We start from the raw sequence: 15713 nt of genomic DNA on the forward strand, positions 1-15713 counted from the left end.
CTTCACATTGATTACGATCGGTGTATTGTGGACTTCTAGGATTACTGATGAGATATTGAGATTTTAAAGGAGAGCGAGACTAGAGAAGTAGAGAGGCGAAGACAAGATTAAGAAAAGTGATTTCTAAGATTATATATTTTACTCTTAAAGTCTAACGGTTGTAGCTAATCCTACAGATCTAAAGGTTTAAAATCAATCATATAGGCGGGTCGCGGGCGGGTATAACTAGTAGGATGAAAGGACGGGTTCGGTCGGGTGGACTATATAAGTGGGCGGACTCGGCCGGATCACCGGGTAAGACCTGTCCCCGCGACCGTCCGCTTAAACTCTTTCGATCAGGTGAGTGCGGACCAATTCGAGGATCTAACGATCACGGGCCCTTCGACTCGGACGGTCGTGGGCGGGTTCCGGGTTTTCGGGCCAAATCCCACCCGTGTCGTAGACCATATCAGCAAGAAAACAACCATAAAACGTCAAAGAGATTCTGACCTCGGTTGACCACAATCCACCCGCCAATACCAACTACTCAAACTTTGAATACTTAAAATCCAACCGCTTATATTAAAACGTTACCTTCACCCACTTTTCTTGTGGAGCTTTCACGTGTCTAACTATTTTTTTCGTTTTTTAACCAAACGACAGAGAAGAATGATTTGACGATAACCTGTACGCAATAAAATTGGTCCCACCACACTACCCAATAACAGAACTCCACGTTCCTATACGTTTTATAAAAAGGGTTATTTCTATTTGGCCCCCTATTTTTCTGATCCACTTCTTCTCTAAACCCCCATTCGCAAAAATTCAAAAGTGACTCCATTCATTTACCAGTCCATTCATGGGTCGTTAGTTACTTTTATTATTTCCTGAAATTACCCTTAATTAATTTATTTTTTCTCTACTTTCTCTTTCTTTGTCCTTAACCTTCAATTTTTCATCTTGAAGGCCGCCATTAATGGAAGTTTAGTTATTTTTAAATAGAAATGGAAGAAAGGCAGAAAAACCCATTCACCTTCTTTCAAATATCTCGATTGCGCACAAGTTGAAATGGTACTAACCAATGAAGGTTCATTTGGTTTGATTCCTCCATTAACCATTTAATTATGTTTGTTAAATCTTCTTCACAAAGCCAAAGTCGGCCATTGATAGGGGTGGGATTTTGGTCTGGAAACCCGAAACCGCCCACGACTGTCCGAGTCTGAAAGGTCCATGACCGTTCGATGTTCGAATCGGTCTGTACTCACCCAACCAAAAGAGCTTAAGCGGACGGACGCGAGCATAGATCCTTACCCGGTGATCCGACCGAGTCCGCCCGCTTTTATAGTCTGTCCGACCGAACTCGTCCATACTCGTCTGTTTATACTACCCGATATACCCGCCCGCCTATCTAATTGATTTTAAGCCTTTAGATTTTTAGGATTAGCTACAACCGTTAAATTTCAAGAGTAAAAATATATAATCTTTGAAATCATTTTTCTCAATTTTGTCTTCGCCTCTCTAGTTCTGTAGTCTCTCTCTCCTCTAAAATCTCAATATCTCATCAATAATCCTAGAATCCACAATACATCGATGGTAATCCATGAGAAGAAGAATATAACCAATCGTAATCTATAAGAAATCTTAATAATTATCTTTTAATTTTGTATTCGTTTACTTTTTGGAATTGTAAAGTGGGAGTTTTAGAAAGTTGTATTTAGCTACTAAACAGTTTTAATTTCGAATAAAAATTTCTTTATTTGTTCACAAGTGACCGGCACCCGACCGACCGATACCCGGTTTGTCCGACTATCAAAACGGTCACGGACGGGCACTTTCTTGGAGAAAAATTCGAAATGTCCACCTGTTTTGTCCGCATGTCGTGGACACTTCGGACTTGTGCCCGTTTCTCCCGGACCGGTTGAGTTAGTGTCCGTTTTCTGTCCGTCCCGACCAATTCCCACCCCCAGTCATTGATGAAAAATAGTGGGTTAAAAAAGAAACTGATCACAAAATAGGGGAGGAAAAGAAAAAAAATAGCAAAAAAATAACCATTTTCTGGCTGTTAGCTTTTGCCATTTCTTCTCTCGTTTTTGAGTGATGGAAGCAATCAATGGCGGAAAAGGCGGATTTTATAGTTATTAGTTAAACACTTTCTATCTCTAAAACTAATAATACAGTTTCTACTACATACAGGTTATGGTCTTTATAGTGGAAACCTATCCGACTCATCTCTCTTTGATTCTTCTCTCACTAAGGAATTATACAAGTTTTTCCATCTCCAGTTCATCTACAAGAAAAAAGAATTCCAGGTAAGTAAAATAGTTAAAGCTAAAGCTGACAAAGAGAAAAGATTAAAGAAGAGGAATTGCAGAAGAAATTCTATGATTTTTCGACCTTCTTGACTCAAAAAAGCTCAATTCTAAAGCATTTTAGGTTTATGTTCGTTCAAGAAAGGATAAGCAATTGACGATTTAGAAAGAATGAAAAATTCTTTCCGTTTCTCTGTTTTTTTCTTTCTTATTATATTGATATTTATTCAAGGAAGATCTGAGCCTGTTGAAGATAAACAAGCATTACTTGATTTTATCAACAATCTTCCTCATTCTCGAACGCTAAACTGGAAATTCAACTCTACTATTTGCAATAACTGGACTGGTATTCGTTGTAGTTCCGATAAATCTCGAGTTATAGCAGTTCGATTACCTGGAGTTGGATTTCAAGGCCGGATTCCGGTTAACACAATCGGTCGTCTTTCCGATCTTCAAATCTTGAGTCTTAGGTCTAATGCTTTATCTGGTCCTTTTCCTTCTGATTTCATTAACTTAAAAAAATTATCTATACTTTCTCTTCAATTTAACAATTTCTCTGGTTTATTACCTACTGATTTCTCTGTTTGGAAGAATCTTACTATCATTAATCTATCTGGTAACTCTTTTAATGGTAGTATTCCTAAATCAATCTCAAATCTTACTCATTTAACTGCTTTAAATCTTGCTAACAATTCGCTTTCCGGTACTATTCCTGAATTTAATAACCCTAGTTTACAACATCTAAATCTAGCTAATAACAAACTTACTGGAATTATTCCAAAATCTCTTCGGAAATTTCCAAGTTCTTCGTTTTCTGGTAACAATGTTTCAACAATCAATTCGACGATTTGTTGTTTACCTTCTGAACCACCTGCTTCAGTACCGAATTCGCCCAAAACAAGAACAGCAAGAAAGCTTAGTGAAGGTGCACTATTGGGGATTATAATTGGTGGTTGTGTTCTAGTTTTTATGGCAAGTGCTTATCTTCTTTGTTTTTGTTATTCGAAAAGAGAAGCGGAAAATGGGTTATCTAGGAAGTTGCAGAAGGGAATTTCTCAAGGGAAAATGGCGGCGGCACCTGGAAGTCAAGATATGAATAACAAGCTTGTGTTCTTTGATGGTTGCAATTATATATTCGATTTGGAAGACTTATTGACAGCTTCTGCAGAAGTTCTTGGTAAAGGAACCTTTGGTACCGCTTATAGAGCAGTTCTCGACGATTCAACTACGGTAGTTGTGAAGAGATTGAAAGAAGTTTGTGTCGGAAAGAGAGAATTTGAACAGCAGTTGGAAATTGTTGGGAGGATTCAGCACGAAAATGTGGTTCCGTTAAGGGCTTACTACTATTCTAAGGAAGAAAGACTCATGGTGTATGATTTTTACAGTCAAGGAAGTGTATATTCTCTCTTACATGGTATGTTTTTCGCCCTCATCAATTTTTATTTTTCCTAAATCCAGATGTGACTCATCTGACTCTCGGGTTTTCACAATGTTTGTTTTAGTCTGACTCGTGCACTTGACTTGTCTGTGTGACTGAGGGGGCAAATATTGGTCCATTTCGAGTCGAACATAAAACTAATATCCATCAAGAATCCATTATCCGAAATAACCCGAAATGACTATTGCACTCTTGACCAAAATACGTCGAACTAACATGATTCATATTCAAACAAGTGAGGTCGAGATAAAAAAGAAAAACAATCAAACACAACCTTAGTATTGATATTTTCTTTAATCACCCTAATATATTGATTGTACTTTTGTATGCTATAATAAGTATATATGTAACATATAAAGTAATGTCAGAATTATACAAGCATCGCTCTGAATGGTCTAGCCTTTTCTGCAGGGAAAAGCGGAGATAGAGTTCCCTTAGATTGGAATAGTCGTCTAAGAGTAGCGGTTGGAACCGCAAGAGGCATTGCTCACATACACACAGAGAACAACGGAAAACTCGTCCATGGAAACATTAAATCCTCAAACATATTTGTCAACTCACAAAACTATGGTTATGTATCTGATCTTGGTCTGGCTACTCTAATGAACCCAGTACCTCCGCCCATATCTCGGGCTGCTGGATACCGAGCCCCGGAAGTTCAAGACACTAGAAAAGCAGCCCAGCCTTCAGATGTTTACAGTTTTGGAGTTGTATTGCTCGAACTCCTCACTGGGAAATCCCCTGTTCATGCCACTGCTGGTGATGAGATGATTCACTTGGTTAGGTGGGTTAAGTCTGTAGTTAGAGAAGAATGGACAGCAGAAGTTTTTGATGTGGAGCTTTTGAAGTATCCAAATATAGAAGAAGAAATGGTGGAAATGTTGCAGATAGCAATGACTTGTGTTATAAGGATGCCAGAACGGAGACCGAAGATGTCAGAAGTTTTAAAACTGGTGGAAGGTATTCGACGATTTGATACAGAAAACAGAACTTCCTCTGAAACGAAATCAGAAAGCTCCCCACCACCACCACTAACACCGACCGAGGAAGGTGGAAATTGAGATACATTCTCATTCATCCTCATTTTATTTCTTTTGGTTAGGATGGAATCCTCATCTATCCAGGAGAGGAAGCTAATTTTCGTAGTTCTTTTCTCTGTTTGTTTGTTGTTTAGTTATTTATCTTTTTTGCTTCTTTTTCCATCGACGTCTCTTACAAGTTTGATTCTTTTTTTCTTGATTAATTTCACTGAAATTTGGATGAAGATGTTTGTTCCTGTGAAACTACGTCACTATCGAGATCTTGTTGTTTTCATCCATATTTCATTAATGGGTTTACCGAGAACTCTCTTTCATCATTGGTTTCACACAAACGCGAGAGGAGCAAACAGTTTATGTCAACGGACGGAACAAATCTCCTCTTCCTCTTTTGTCATTGGTTTCACCTCCTATATCAGTATGAAACTGAGGTTGTTTCCTCTAAGACAGATAGATATCAGAATCTTGCTCATTGCCCAAATGACGAAAAGAGGTAGAACCAAGGTTACCTGGTACGCGGACCGCTCCGGTACGTGGTACGGGTACCGGTATGCGGAATGCTACCATGTGAGTATCGGGTACGCGTATACTTCTCCGGTACGTCATTTTCGAGTTCAGTACGTTTTGGACTATTTTTCATAGACAATAAATACTCTGTATGATGCATTTATAATAGATACACCTACTCTTAGACATCATTTCTTCATCTAACTTACAATCTAACAAGCTAATTAAAAAAGTTCTTGTGGTTTAACTACCCAATTAGTCGAATTTATAGTTTTCTACAAAGATTTTAGGTTAATTAAGAGTAAAAATTGCGGTACACTAATTGTGGGGTACGGGATCGCGAACCCACCCAAAAAGGGTACGCAATTCGGGTATGGTGAATCAGGTACGCGGTACGTAGGGTGGAGTAGAGTATCTGGTAACCTTGGGTTGAACTTGAAAGTGTATATAAAGATAGATTTTGTTTATGTTTTATAGTTTTGGCTATAAAAGTCAGTTGAAGATAATCATAAATAGATATTTTAGATTCACAGAAAATATCATCAACATTTCACCCTCTGATATAACAAGAAACAAAAGAAAGTACTACCGACTCCGAAAACATATCTTATAAATATTTGCACACAAAAAATGAGAATCACTACATATGGACTTGTCTGAATGTTGCCTGAGAAATTTTTGAATATCAAACAGAGCTCCCCAAATGTATTCTAGTGTAATCGTTATACCCTCATTCACTATTAGTTCCAACTAAAGTACAATTTCTACGGAGAGCCTCGAAATGAAACCAAGGGCTTTCGCCTTACGTATTAAGAAAAATGAAAAATCAATTACCTTTACAATAAGGGTTTCCAATCCCGATACGATTTGATCGTGCCGCATAATGACAAGGGAATCTGGTCTTCTCACTTCATGACAATTCTCGTCTTCACACCACCTGCAATTAAACATTTACAAAACGCTTCAGTAACTTACAAATATAGTCCTACATTAAAGATATGAATACGGCGCCATTCTTGGGAAAGGCTAGCAACCTGATGGTTTATATGGGTGCCTGAGCTACGCTAGAAACATTTTTCCATCATCTATTCTAAATTATGGATTGAGATGCATAAATAAAACAAACAACTCTTTTTTTCTTGATCAGCCTCCTACCCAAGATAGACTTGTCCTGACCAAGGCAGCAATTAGGTGCCAAGGTTGGCAACCATTTAGGTGCAGGCAGGGCTATTGGGCTAGCCAAAATTCTCAGACAAATGACACAAAACGACAAGTAGGAGCTACACACACATAAGCAGTTGCTAACGTTATAGTCTTGATTTGTCAAAAAAAACTCCTTTCTTTTCACTGTATAGATACGATTATATGTTTGGAGTTATGCTCCAAAACCAAACAAGAATATTACTAGAGACTAGGAAGATCGTCCTCTTATGTAGTTTATGTTAAATCACTTCGCCAATGACAAGCTAGACCAGCTAACCTTAATTTTAGCAAGATGGCGTTTCATTGTGAAATAAGAGTGCATTTAAAATAAAATTACAAAGAAAGATTATCACAAACCTTCGACTTCCTCAAATTGTACTTCTTTGATCACCTCAGCTGCAGCATGGTATTCAAACCTATACATTATGCATAATCAAGATTATTCAACATATCAACCTCACTGTAATCAGCTCTAAGGATCATGTCTAATCCCATAAATGGGCGAGGTTGTGAAATCCAGAATCCTTACTTTATATCATTACCAGGCCTCTCAAGCTAGAGTAGCTACACAGATGTAACCAAGTGGAAAATTTGCAAAACAACAATGGCATAGAATTACAATTTTCTACTCAAAATTCATTTCTTTCACTTTCAACGAGCAATGCTGTCAACCACGCATTAGGCAGAGGTTTTTTCATGCTTATACCTTTCAATCCTAATAGGACACTACCCCATTAAGGCCAAAATAGGGTGCTACCGTTCACATGCTTATGTCTTCAATCTTAATTATTACGACCACTTTTACTCATAATTTGACCTTTTTTTACATAATACATAAAAGCGTTAACCAAGAGTGCCATTTCATGGCCCTAATCCTAACATGATTTCCTGCAAGTATACACAAAATCTCACATAACACCCACTAAAGTGACAGCGAGTGTCTAATAAGAGCATCAAATATCCAAATCATCAGACAGGATAATGTCTCCCCGATATATTGGTCGATTGCTTATTGTCTCTCGGCCAACATGGTCAGATATCTGATATAAACTAATTCCACAGACATGAATACCAGAGACGGCACAAATTACGAATAATGGTGTCCATGTCACATAGTGCGTTTTGAGGACGCGAATGATGTCCAAATAACATACCAAAAGTAGGCGAAAGTTCTTTAATAGTTTAGTACTATAGATTAGTTTAAAAAGAAAGAAACAAAGGAATAAAACTTACGTATTGGAAAAACCAACATCTAGTTCATAATCTGATGTGTTCTTGGTAGCATCAACTAACACAGTAACAATCTCTGACTTCCGAGTGCTGGCCATGAGAAGGTCGTACTCACTTGGGATGATAATCGAGAAGAAATTATCACTTAATTCACTCAAGCATAGCTTATCCACGGCTGCAAGTGCTATCCGCCTTTTAAGTGCACCAGTCTCTGGGTCAACAATGTAAATAGCAAAATCAGTAATCAACAGAACACGTCGCTTCATCTTTCCTGATCCAGTGAACTTCAAAACTTTATCTGCGAATAGGACTTTCCTGTCACCTACAAAATGCAAGTCTGAGATTAGATCCATGAAGATTATACATAATGTGGGGTAACTAACAATCTAACATAATGTATAACTCTTCTTGAACCCCGACATCAGTTCACATAAAAGGAGGTAGCATGCCACTTTCATGGTTTTGAAGAAAGCATATACACATATAAAGGATATATAGCATGCGACAATTAATATCCCCCTCCTGCTGCACCTCACACTCACTTGGATGCTTCCCCACCGTCTTCGACAACTCTATTGGTTGGTTACGTTTATCTCTTGCAGAAGGTGGATTCTCCGTCTGACACTCCTTTAGAAGATTCGTCATCCCCTCTGACACTTAGGACGAAACACAATATGACGCTTCCGCTATTTCTCCGTCTCTCTTTAGTTCTCCGCCGCCTAATGACTCGACCTATCTGGCTCGTGTTCCCTCTGGACCAGCTCGGAATCGAACCAAGCCTTCTTATTTGGCTCATTAGATTCGTTTTAGTTCAGAGTCTTCCACCTCTCGAACTCCCAATTGCATTCGTCAATTTTAGCCCCTCTCATAAGGCTTTTCTCACTTTTGTCCTCACATTTAAAGAACCCATGTCTTGTCAGATTGCTTTTGCTTTGATTGCATGGCGTGAGGTCATGGCTTAAGAGATTACTGCTCTCGAGGCAAATAATGCTTGGGACTTCTTCTCTACCTCAGGGTAAGAAACCCGTCGGTCGCAATGGGTTTATAAAAGTTAATACAAATCTGACAGCTCTACTAACGTCATAAGGCGCGACTCGGTATGAAGAGATATACCCAATTATACCTATCACGGTACTTCTGCCTCTGCTGCTAAGCTGGAAACAATGCGTGTCCTTCTCCCTTGCTTACATTAAAGGTTGGACTTTACATAAGTTAGATGTCAATAATGCTTTTCCACAAGGTGACTTGGACATAAAGGTATATATGACTATTCCTCTTGGGTTTAACAAATCTGCAGACCATCGATTGTCAATTAAATAAATCGTTATGAAGTTTAAAACATGCTTGTCGACAATGGTTTGTTAAGTTAACCTTTGGCTTACAAGCTAAAGGTTTTACTCAGTCTACTTTAAACCATTCACTTTTTTGCTTTTTTAAAGGTCCAACATCTTTTTATTTCCTTATCTATATTGGTGATATTGTCATCACAGTCAATGATGACATGAAAATTCTTTTTCTTCAGCAACGTCTTGAAAAAATTTCTCTCTGAAGAATGTAAGACTTCTCCAATATTTTCTTGGCCTCGAGATATCTAGATCTCCAAAGTCCAAACCCCATTTTTCTTTGTCAAAGGAAATGTACCTTAGACATTCTTCGCGACTCTGGCTTGCTCGGAGCTAAATCCGCTATTTCTCCTATGGACCAACGTTTAAAACTGTTATCTACAAATGGTTCTCCTTTGGACAATCTGACCTTCCTGTTACATGTCCCGATATAGCCTTTTCAGTGAATTATCTCAAACAGTTCACGAAGCATCCTCGTTATACTCATATGGATGCAGCAGCTCGAGTGCTATGACATCTGAAAGGTATTCTCGGTCAAGGAATCCTTCTTTAACTATGCCCACGAAACACCCGACTGTTTACCGGTCCTCTGCGAAGCTTAGTACTGTGCCCACACTTCTCTAACTCTCATGCTTCAATGGTTCAAATACCTGTTTCAAGATATTCACTTTGACATTCTAAAACCTTTTAAGGTATTTTGTTACAACCAGGTTGCTGCGCCAATCCGGTTTTTCATGGACGAACTAAGCATATCGAACTTGATTGCAACTTCATTTGTGAAAAGCTTGCTTCTGGTCTTATTCAGACTTATCATCGTTGCTTCGTTGATGAAGTAGCAGAGATCTTCACCAAGCTGCTTGGTTTTGATCAGTTTCATATGTTATCATTCAAGTTGGCCTTGACTCGGATTTCATGCCAACTTGCGAGGGGGTGCTGATGTAACCATGAGGGTGCCCAAATTAAATGGCCCCCTCCCATAGCGGGCTCCATAAAGAATGAACAGAGAAGGGAGTTTTTAGTTTATTAATTCTTGGAGTTTAAATTTTCGTAACCTTTTGTATTTATTTACCCTAATTTAACTCTATGTATATTCATTCTCAAAGATCAACGAAACGCCTTTTCGATCCAGATTATTGTTCTCCATCATTGTCTTACAAGCTTAAAAATTTCACAAATAATGGAGCTACGGAAAATTAAAGGAACTAACTATAAACAAATCAGGTTACTTATCAGTTGACAATTTGAACTTAGTTTAGGATGATTATTTTGAGTATCAGAGCTAAACTGCTAAAGGTAGGTTATAACCTTACACAGTATTAGTATTCCTAATATTCCAATTATTAACAATTTTTGGGATCTTTAAGGAAAAGTATAACAGAGTTGCAATGTTACTTTGTTGTCCGAGACGTAAAAGAAAAGGTAACTACCAAAAGGCAAAGACCTATAACTCATTTCGGGTTCTCATTAAATAGCTTCATCAAAAAACAATTAAACACATAAGCAAATAAAACAAAAAACAAAACTGAGCATTTGGATCTGTAGATAACAGGATGTTAGAAAATGTTGATGGCTAATATCTTCAAGGCAAACCACACCAAACGAATCAAATTCAAAACCTCCAGTAACCACTCAAAGGGAGGAATCCAAAAGGCTTAACAGCAAAAAAATGAATCGTCTTTGCCGCGACGATTTCAACTATCAACTATCAAGATACCCTTTGGGTCAAATAACTAGTAACCTAATCTCCCTAGAAATAGCACATATACATTAAATTGTTGAAGCCCAACCCCTAATATCTCCAACTTAACACCCACTTCAATACTTCGGGTGTCGTAGGTGCTAATGTGCTATACTTTATGAACTCTTTATCCAATGGCCTCTTGTCCAGTGTGTGACTCCATTTGATCCACAATAACCTACAATCTCCAGATTCAAATCAAATCATAACATCCTCCAACATTTCACTCAATCTATACCAGATTCACCCATCATGCTTTCCACCTCGTTCATTTGCTTTTTTGCTTAAACCAGTGTCATGGTGTCTTATATTCAACGTCAATTGTTGCACCTAAAGTGAATTACGAACTAACTCGCGGGAAGTGTAGGAACGCTACATTCAACCATTGGCTAATGCAGTGATCCTTCTTAGCATGATTTTCATATGGGTAAACAACACGAAGCCAGCCCGCTATAAGGACCTTACCTAACTTAAATTTTTTTACCTAGTAACCAGATTACAGAGACATGTCAATCCAATCACCCACTAGAATTTACCATAAGTAGTATATTTGAACCAAAAAATCCATTTACCATGAAGAAACTTAAGTACACGGGTGGAAGTGTGAATATGCCAAGGCCACCCTAACCTACACACCTTCTCATTGTTGACTCAACAATGAGAAGCAATTTTGGGGGTCATAGGTTTACTGGACCCCCAACCCGCCTACCTCACACACTCAACAACCCAATACAAAGGAACCCAAAGTACAAACTCAAGCCCAAAACATATCCCACACCTAGATCAAACCCTAAACGTAGTGTGTAAATTGTCCCCTTGAACTGTGGTTTGTTTTATTTACTTATGGCTTATCGTAAACTTTATTTACCGTCACCTATTCCCGAACAAATCTAGACATTTGACATCGCACACATCAGATGTTGAACGTCTGATTGCCAGCGTATACGTAGTTTGAAGCTTAACAAAAATTTAGCGTTTCATATTTCATCGTAGTTACTTTCTCTCATTATTTGAAATTTCTCCACCATTTCTCAGTGTTATTTGTTCTAATTTGGCGATCCTTAATGGGCGGTTCAGATATAGAGGTGGCAGAGCAATCTCATCACAAAATGGGTCGAGCAATAGAGTAATTAAAAAAATCTAGGTCTTTCAATGAAATATTGCGAAATGAAGCTTCCATCAGAATCTGGTTGGGAGTAATAGGGTTTTTTTATAAGATCACTCCCACAAATATTCACGCCTAAAAGAAATCAAATGTAAACAACATCCAGATATTCCAAAAAAATAAAATAAATTGATACCTTGTTTATCCAAGATCTTCATAAGAGAAGGTTGAGAAGGTACATCGAGATAATCTCCTCTATAATCTCGATGAAGAGAAGCTCTTCTTCGGACTTTGATACCCATAAAAGGCTCTTGATCTTCATTAACGTTGTTCCCTGACGATCTTAATCGGTTTTCAGGTTCTAGGGTTTCAGTTACTCCGTTATCAACTTCAGGTGTTTGGATTTGAACTTTTCTTGATCTGAACCTATCCATTGAAATGAAAGACAGAGAAAATGAAATTCTATGGGAAAGTTGGATTTTGCAGTGGTATTCTGCGAAGGAGAAAGGATTACAGTGTGACGAAATCTAACGTGCGCATTGTGGGCAACTACAATGGACAGGATGGCTGACAGCTTGCTTGAATTGGTTGGGACAATTTTTAGTGGGCCTCTAAGGCGCCCCATCCTTTTGCTCTTCACCATCTCTCTCTTGACACTCCCCGTAGGCCACGGACTGAGCAGACTGAGTCTACTCCGTATTGTTCAAGCCCATCACAGACTAGGCCTACTCCCAGCGCCCTCGGACCATCTCAATATTAGGGTCGCGAAGAAAGAAAAAGGCGAGAATCCAACGTGCACGTTGTAGGCAACTAGAATCGACAAGAATGGCCATCACAGACTAGGCCCAATCCTTTTGCTCTTAACCACCCCTCTCTCGGCACTCCCTATGGGCCTCAGACCGAATCTAATCCGTATTGTTCAAGCCCATCACAGACTAGGCCCAATCCGAATGCCCTCGAACACTCTCAATCTGAGGGGTGCCAAGAAAGAAAAGGCCAGAGAGTATAATGAAGGAGCACCTATAGACGCATCCATTTTAGTGGCACGTCATTTTGTTACTTACATTGTACTCCGTTCCCACCTCATCGCCTTCGAGATATAATATTTGGTATGGCGATGAAACTATTGCGGTAGCGTGCCTATCGAGGTGGTGCGTATACCAAGACGTACATACACCGTGGATTCATTTTTAAATAACAAAAAATTGTTAAGTAACAAAACAACTCTAATGTTGATTCGGTTCTTAAAGATTGGTTACGAAGGGTGATCTCAGAAAATTCACATAAAACATAAAATTCAGTAAAGTTAAAGAAAAAACGTTTCACGACCTCAAACTAAATAGATGAAGATCAAATAAAGAATCGATTAAAATCTAAGCAAAAAAAAATTGACTGGTCCTGAAAGAGGTAAAGCGTATATCACTCACCCGAGTAAGAACTAATGAAAGTATAATTCGATATGTTTATCGGACTGTTTTCTCCAAACATAAACGTGTCACAAAAGTAAACGGTTTATTTGTTATCTTTTTCAAAATTGTTACAACCATTAAGTAATGAATTTGGTCGAAAGATTTCAAAAAATTGCATCAAAATTTTTTGGAAAAAAATGAAGCAAGATAGAGAAGCCTTAAGCCAACAAAACATTAGATCTTCCAACAAAACAAAACATTAGATAAGCAAAATAAATGTAGCGTGGCAAAAGCAAGTGAGAGGTTTCTTAAACAAAAATATTGTAATACATGTAACATAGTAAAATCAAGATATGAAATCAGAATTTAATGAGATAAAGATTGAATCAGATACAAAGTGGTCTGCCTGAAGTCCAAGACGAAAAGTAGGAAGCATTGGTGATATAGAACTCTCATAAGTATTTAAGTAACACTTGAAGCACTGTCATGTTGTTCACTATTTAGAAAAAAGAAGACATAAATAGAGAAGGGAGGGGGAGAGAGGGAATAGGAAATATAAAGATAACGGGGGGGCAGGAATAGAGAAGTGAGAGAAAATCGTATGTGGGGTGACAAGAATTCACTACTGAAATGCTTAAAACTTTTGTATCAGGGTAAATCTTTTTTCATGGGATCTGATCCCAACAAAACTCTTAAATAAAAGCGGATAACCAGACTTAGCTCCTGGATAACTGACTGAGTTATCTTAATATGTAAGATTGTGCCTTTTAGACATTGACAATTATATCTAATATATGCTAGATTCGAATATATTATAAAGTGGTAAAGAAAGACATAACATGCATCATACACTGCAAATAACACCATCAAGCGTGCTAGAAGTTATACATTCAGAAGTTAGTCAAGATATTCCAGCCCATTAATATGATGATAGCAAAATTATATCTTTTATTCTGAAATAAATGGTCTTTGTTTAATAAATATAAAATTCAAACTATAACAATCTTCTTTTGACTATAGGTCAGTTCCCCGTCTACGAAAAAAAAATCGGGTGCAATACGAGTAGTCGTGGGTCGACACCGACTCGACTAAAGGTCGAAACCTTAGTTAGATGAAATTCCGAGGTAGTCCAAACTCGGCCCGCCTAGGACCGAGTCGACTAGTCAGGCCAGTCGGTATTATATTACCTAACCCGTTTTTTTTTCTCCGAATCGACAAAGTTTGGTTTACAGGTTGCTCATTGGACTGCTTCACCTTCCTCTCCCTTCTAAACATCATTCCAACTAGATTGAAGTAGATTTTGAAGTTCTTTCATCTCCAAACAAGATTTCGAGTAAGTTTTTCTCTCTATCTTAATTTTTTTTATTCACTGCTCATTTTCTCTATAAAACTCAGATTTTGCTGTTTTTTTTCTCTAAAATCACAAATAAATGTTAATTTTTAATTATTGTTTTGTACTTCGTTGATGTTGTAGAACTTGTTAATAACTAGATGTGTGCTTCTTAGGGATAGTAGATAGGTTGATGATTAGAACAAATGTCTCATTATTCCCCACCTCACTAGTGCTAGTGATACAGAATGGTACTAGATATAAACCACGACATCATAGGTAGAAGAAGAGAAATAAACAAGAGACAAAAATCACAAAGAATAATTTTAGATAGTGAAAAAGATGTCAAACAACCTAATATTCGTATGGAAAAGAGAGTTGCTAGTGGATCGTTGCTTCAAGTCTAGATACAAATTAAAGAGATGATTATGAATTGTTTTAAAATCTTATTCATTGTTTGTGCTATATTCATAATGATTATTTATCGTTATATCATTTTTCAAAAATAAACATTCGATATGATGTTCAATGACGTCAGCAAATTGCAACTTTTCCTCCCCCTCATTTCAACAGATGACCTAACCCGAAGTCAGATCTCCTCTTTAATCCTATCTGATCATCCCTAAACCATAGATCTTCTTCATATGGCATCATCTAGTCTGTCATAACAGTTCTTCACACCCCCAGCTTGACCGATCGTTATCCCATCACCCAATCACATGAACTAAGTCTAGAGCTCCTCATTACGGGGTAGAAGATCTCTCACATCGGAGTAGGAGAGGTTCAAATCAATGAAACCTTAAGTTGTTAATGTTATAAGACCGCAACCGTCAACTAATAGCAATGATTTGAACCTCTCCCACTCCGTATGTGGGAGGAATAGAGAAGTGAGAGAAAATCGTATGTGGGGTGACAAGAATTCACTACTGAAATGCTTAAAAGTTTTGTATCAGGGTAAATCTTCATGCATTGGATCTGATCCCAACAAAACTCCTAAATAAAAGAGGATAACCAGACTTAGCTCCTGGATAACTGACTGAGTTATCTTAATATGTAAGATTGTGCCTTTTAGACATTGACAATTA

At 37.9% G+C, this 15713-nt stretch overlaps 2 protein-coding genes across 3 annotated transcripts; one reads left to right on the forward strand and one right to left on the reverse strand.

The window, feature by feature from the left end:
* The first annotated feature begins 1987 nt into the window (after positions 1–1987).
* Positions 1988–5009, forward strand: LOC147544728 (putative inactive receptor kinase At4g23740). Of its 2 annotated transcripts, XM_086633269.1 has the most exons (3): positions 1994–2260; positions 2302–3702; positions 4138–5009. In XM_086633269.1, the coding sequence occupies exons 2-3, from the start codon at positions 2460–2462 to the stop codon at positions 4785–4787; spliced, it is 1893 nt and encodes a 630-aa protein (XP_086489395.1). In that variant the 5' UTR covers positions 1994–2260; positions 2302–2459; the 3' UTR covers positions 4788–5009. The 2 variants fall into 2 exon arrangements, with proteins under 2 accessions (XP_086489394.1, XP_086489395.1); XM_086633268.1 differs by having other exon boundaries at positions 1988–3702.
* Positions 5010–5833: 824 nt separating this feature from the next.
* Positions 5834–12512, reverse strand: LOC147544729 (myosin heavy chain-like protein). The gene is made up of 4 exons (XM_086633270.1): positions 12086–12512; positions 7707–8025; positions 6831–6889; positions 5834–6207 (listed from the first exon to the last, which is right to left on the reverse strand). The coding sequence occupies exons 1-4, from the start codon at positions 12321–12323 to the stop codon at positions 6176–6178; spliced, it is 648 nt and encodes a 215-aa protein (XP_086489396.1). The 5' UTR covers positions 12324–12512; the 3' UTR covers positions 5834–6175.
* Between the last annotated feature and the right edge of the window lie 3201 nt (positions 12513–15713).

This window comes from Eschscholzia californica, unplaced genomic scaffold (assembly GCF_041429995.1).
Source record: "Eschscholzia californica isolate CP2 unplaced genomic scaffold, dmEscCali1.0.p SCAF_4, whole genome shotgun sequence".
NCBI lineage: Eukaryota > Viridiplantae > Streptophyta > Magnoliopsida > Ranunculales > Papaveraceae > Eschscholzia > Eschscholzia californica.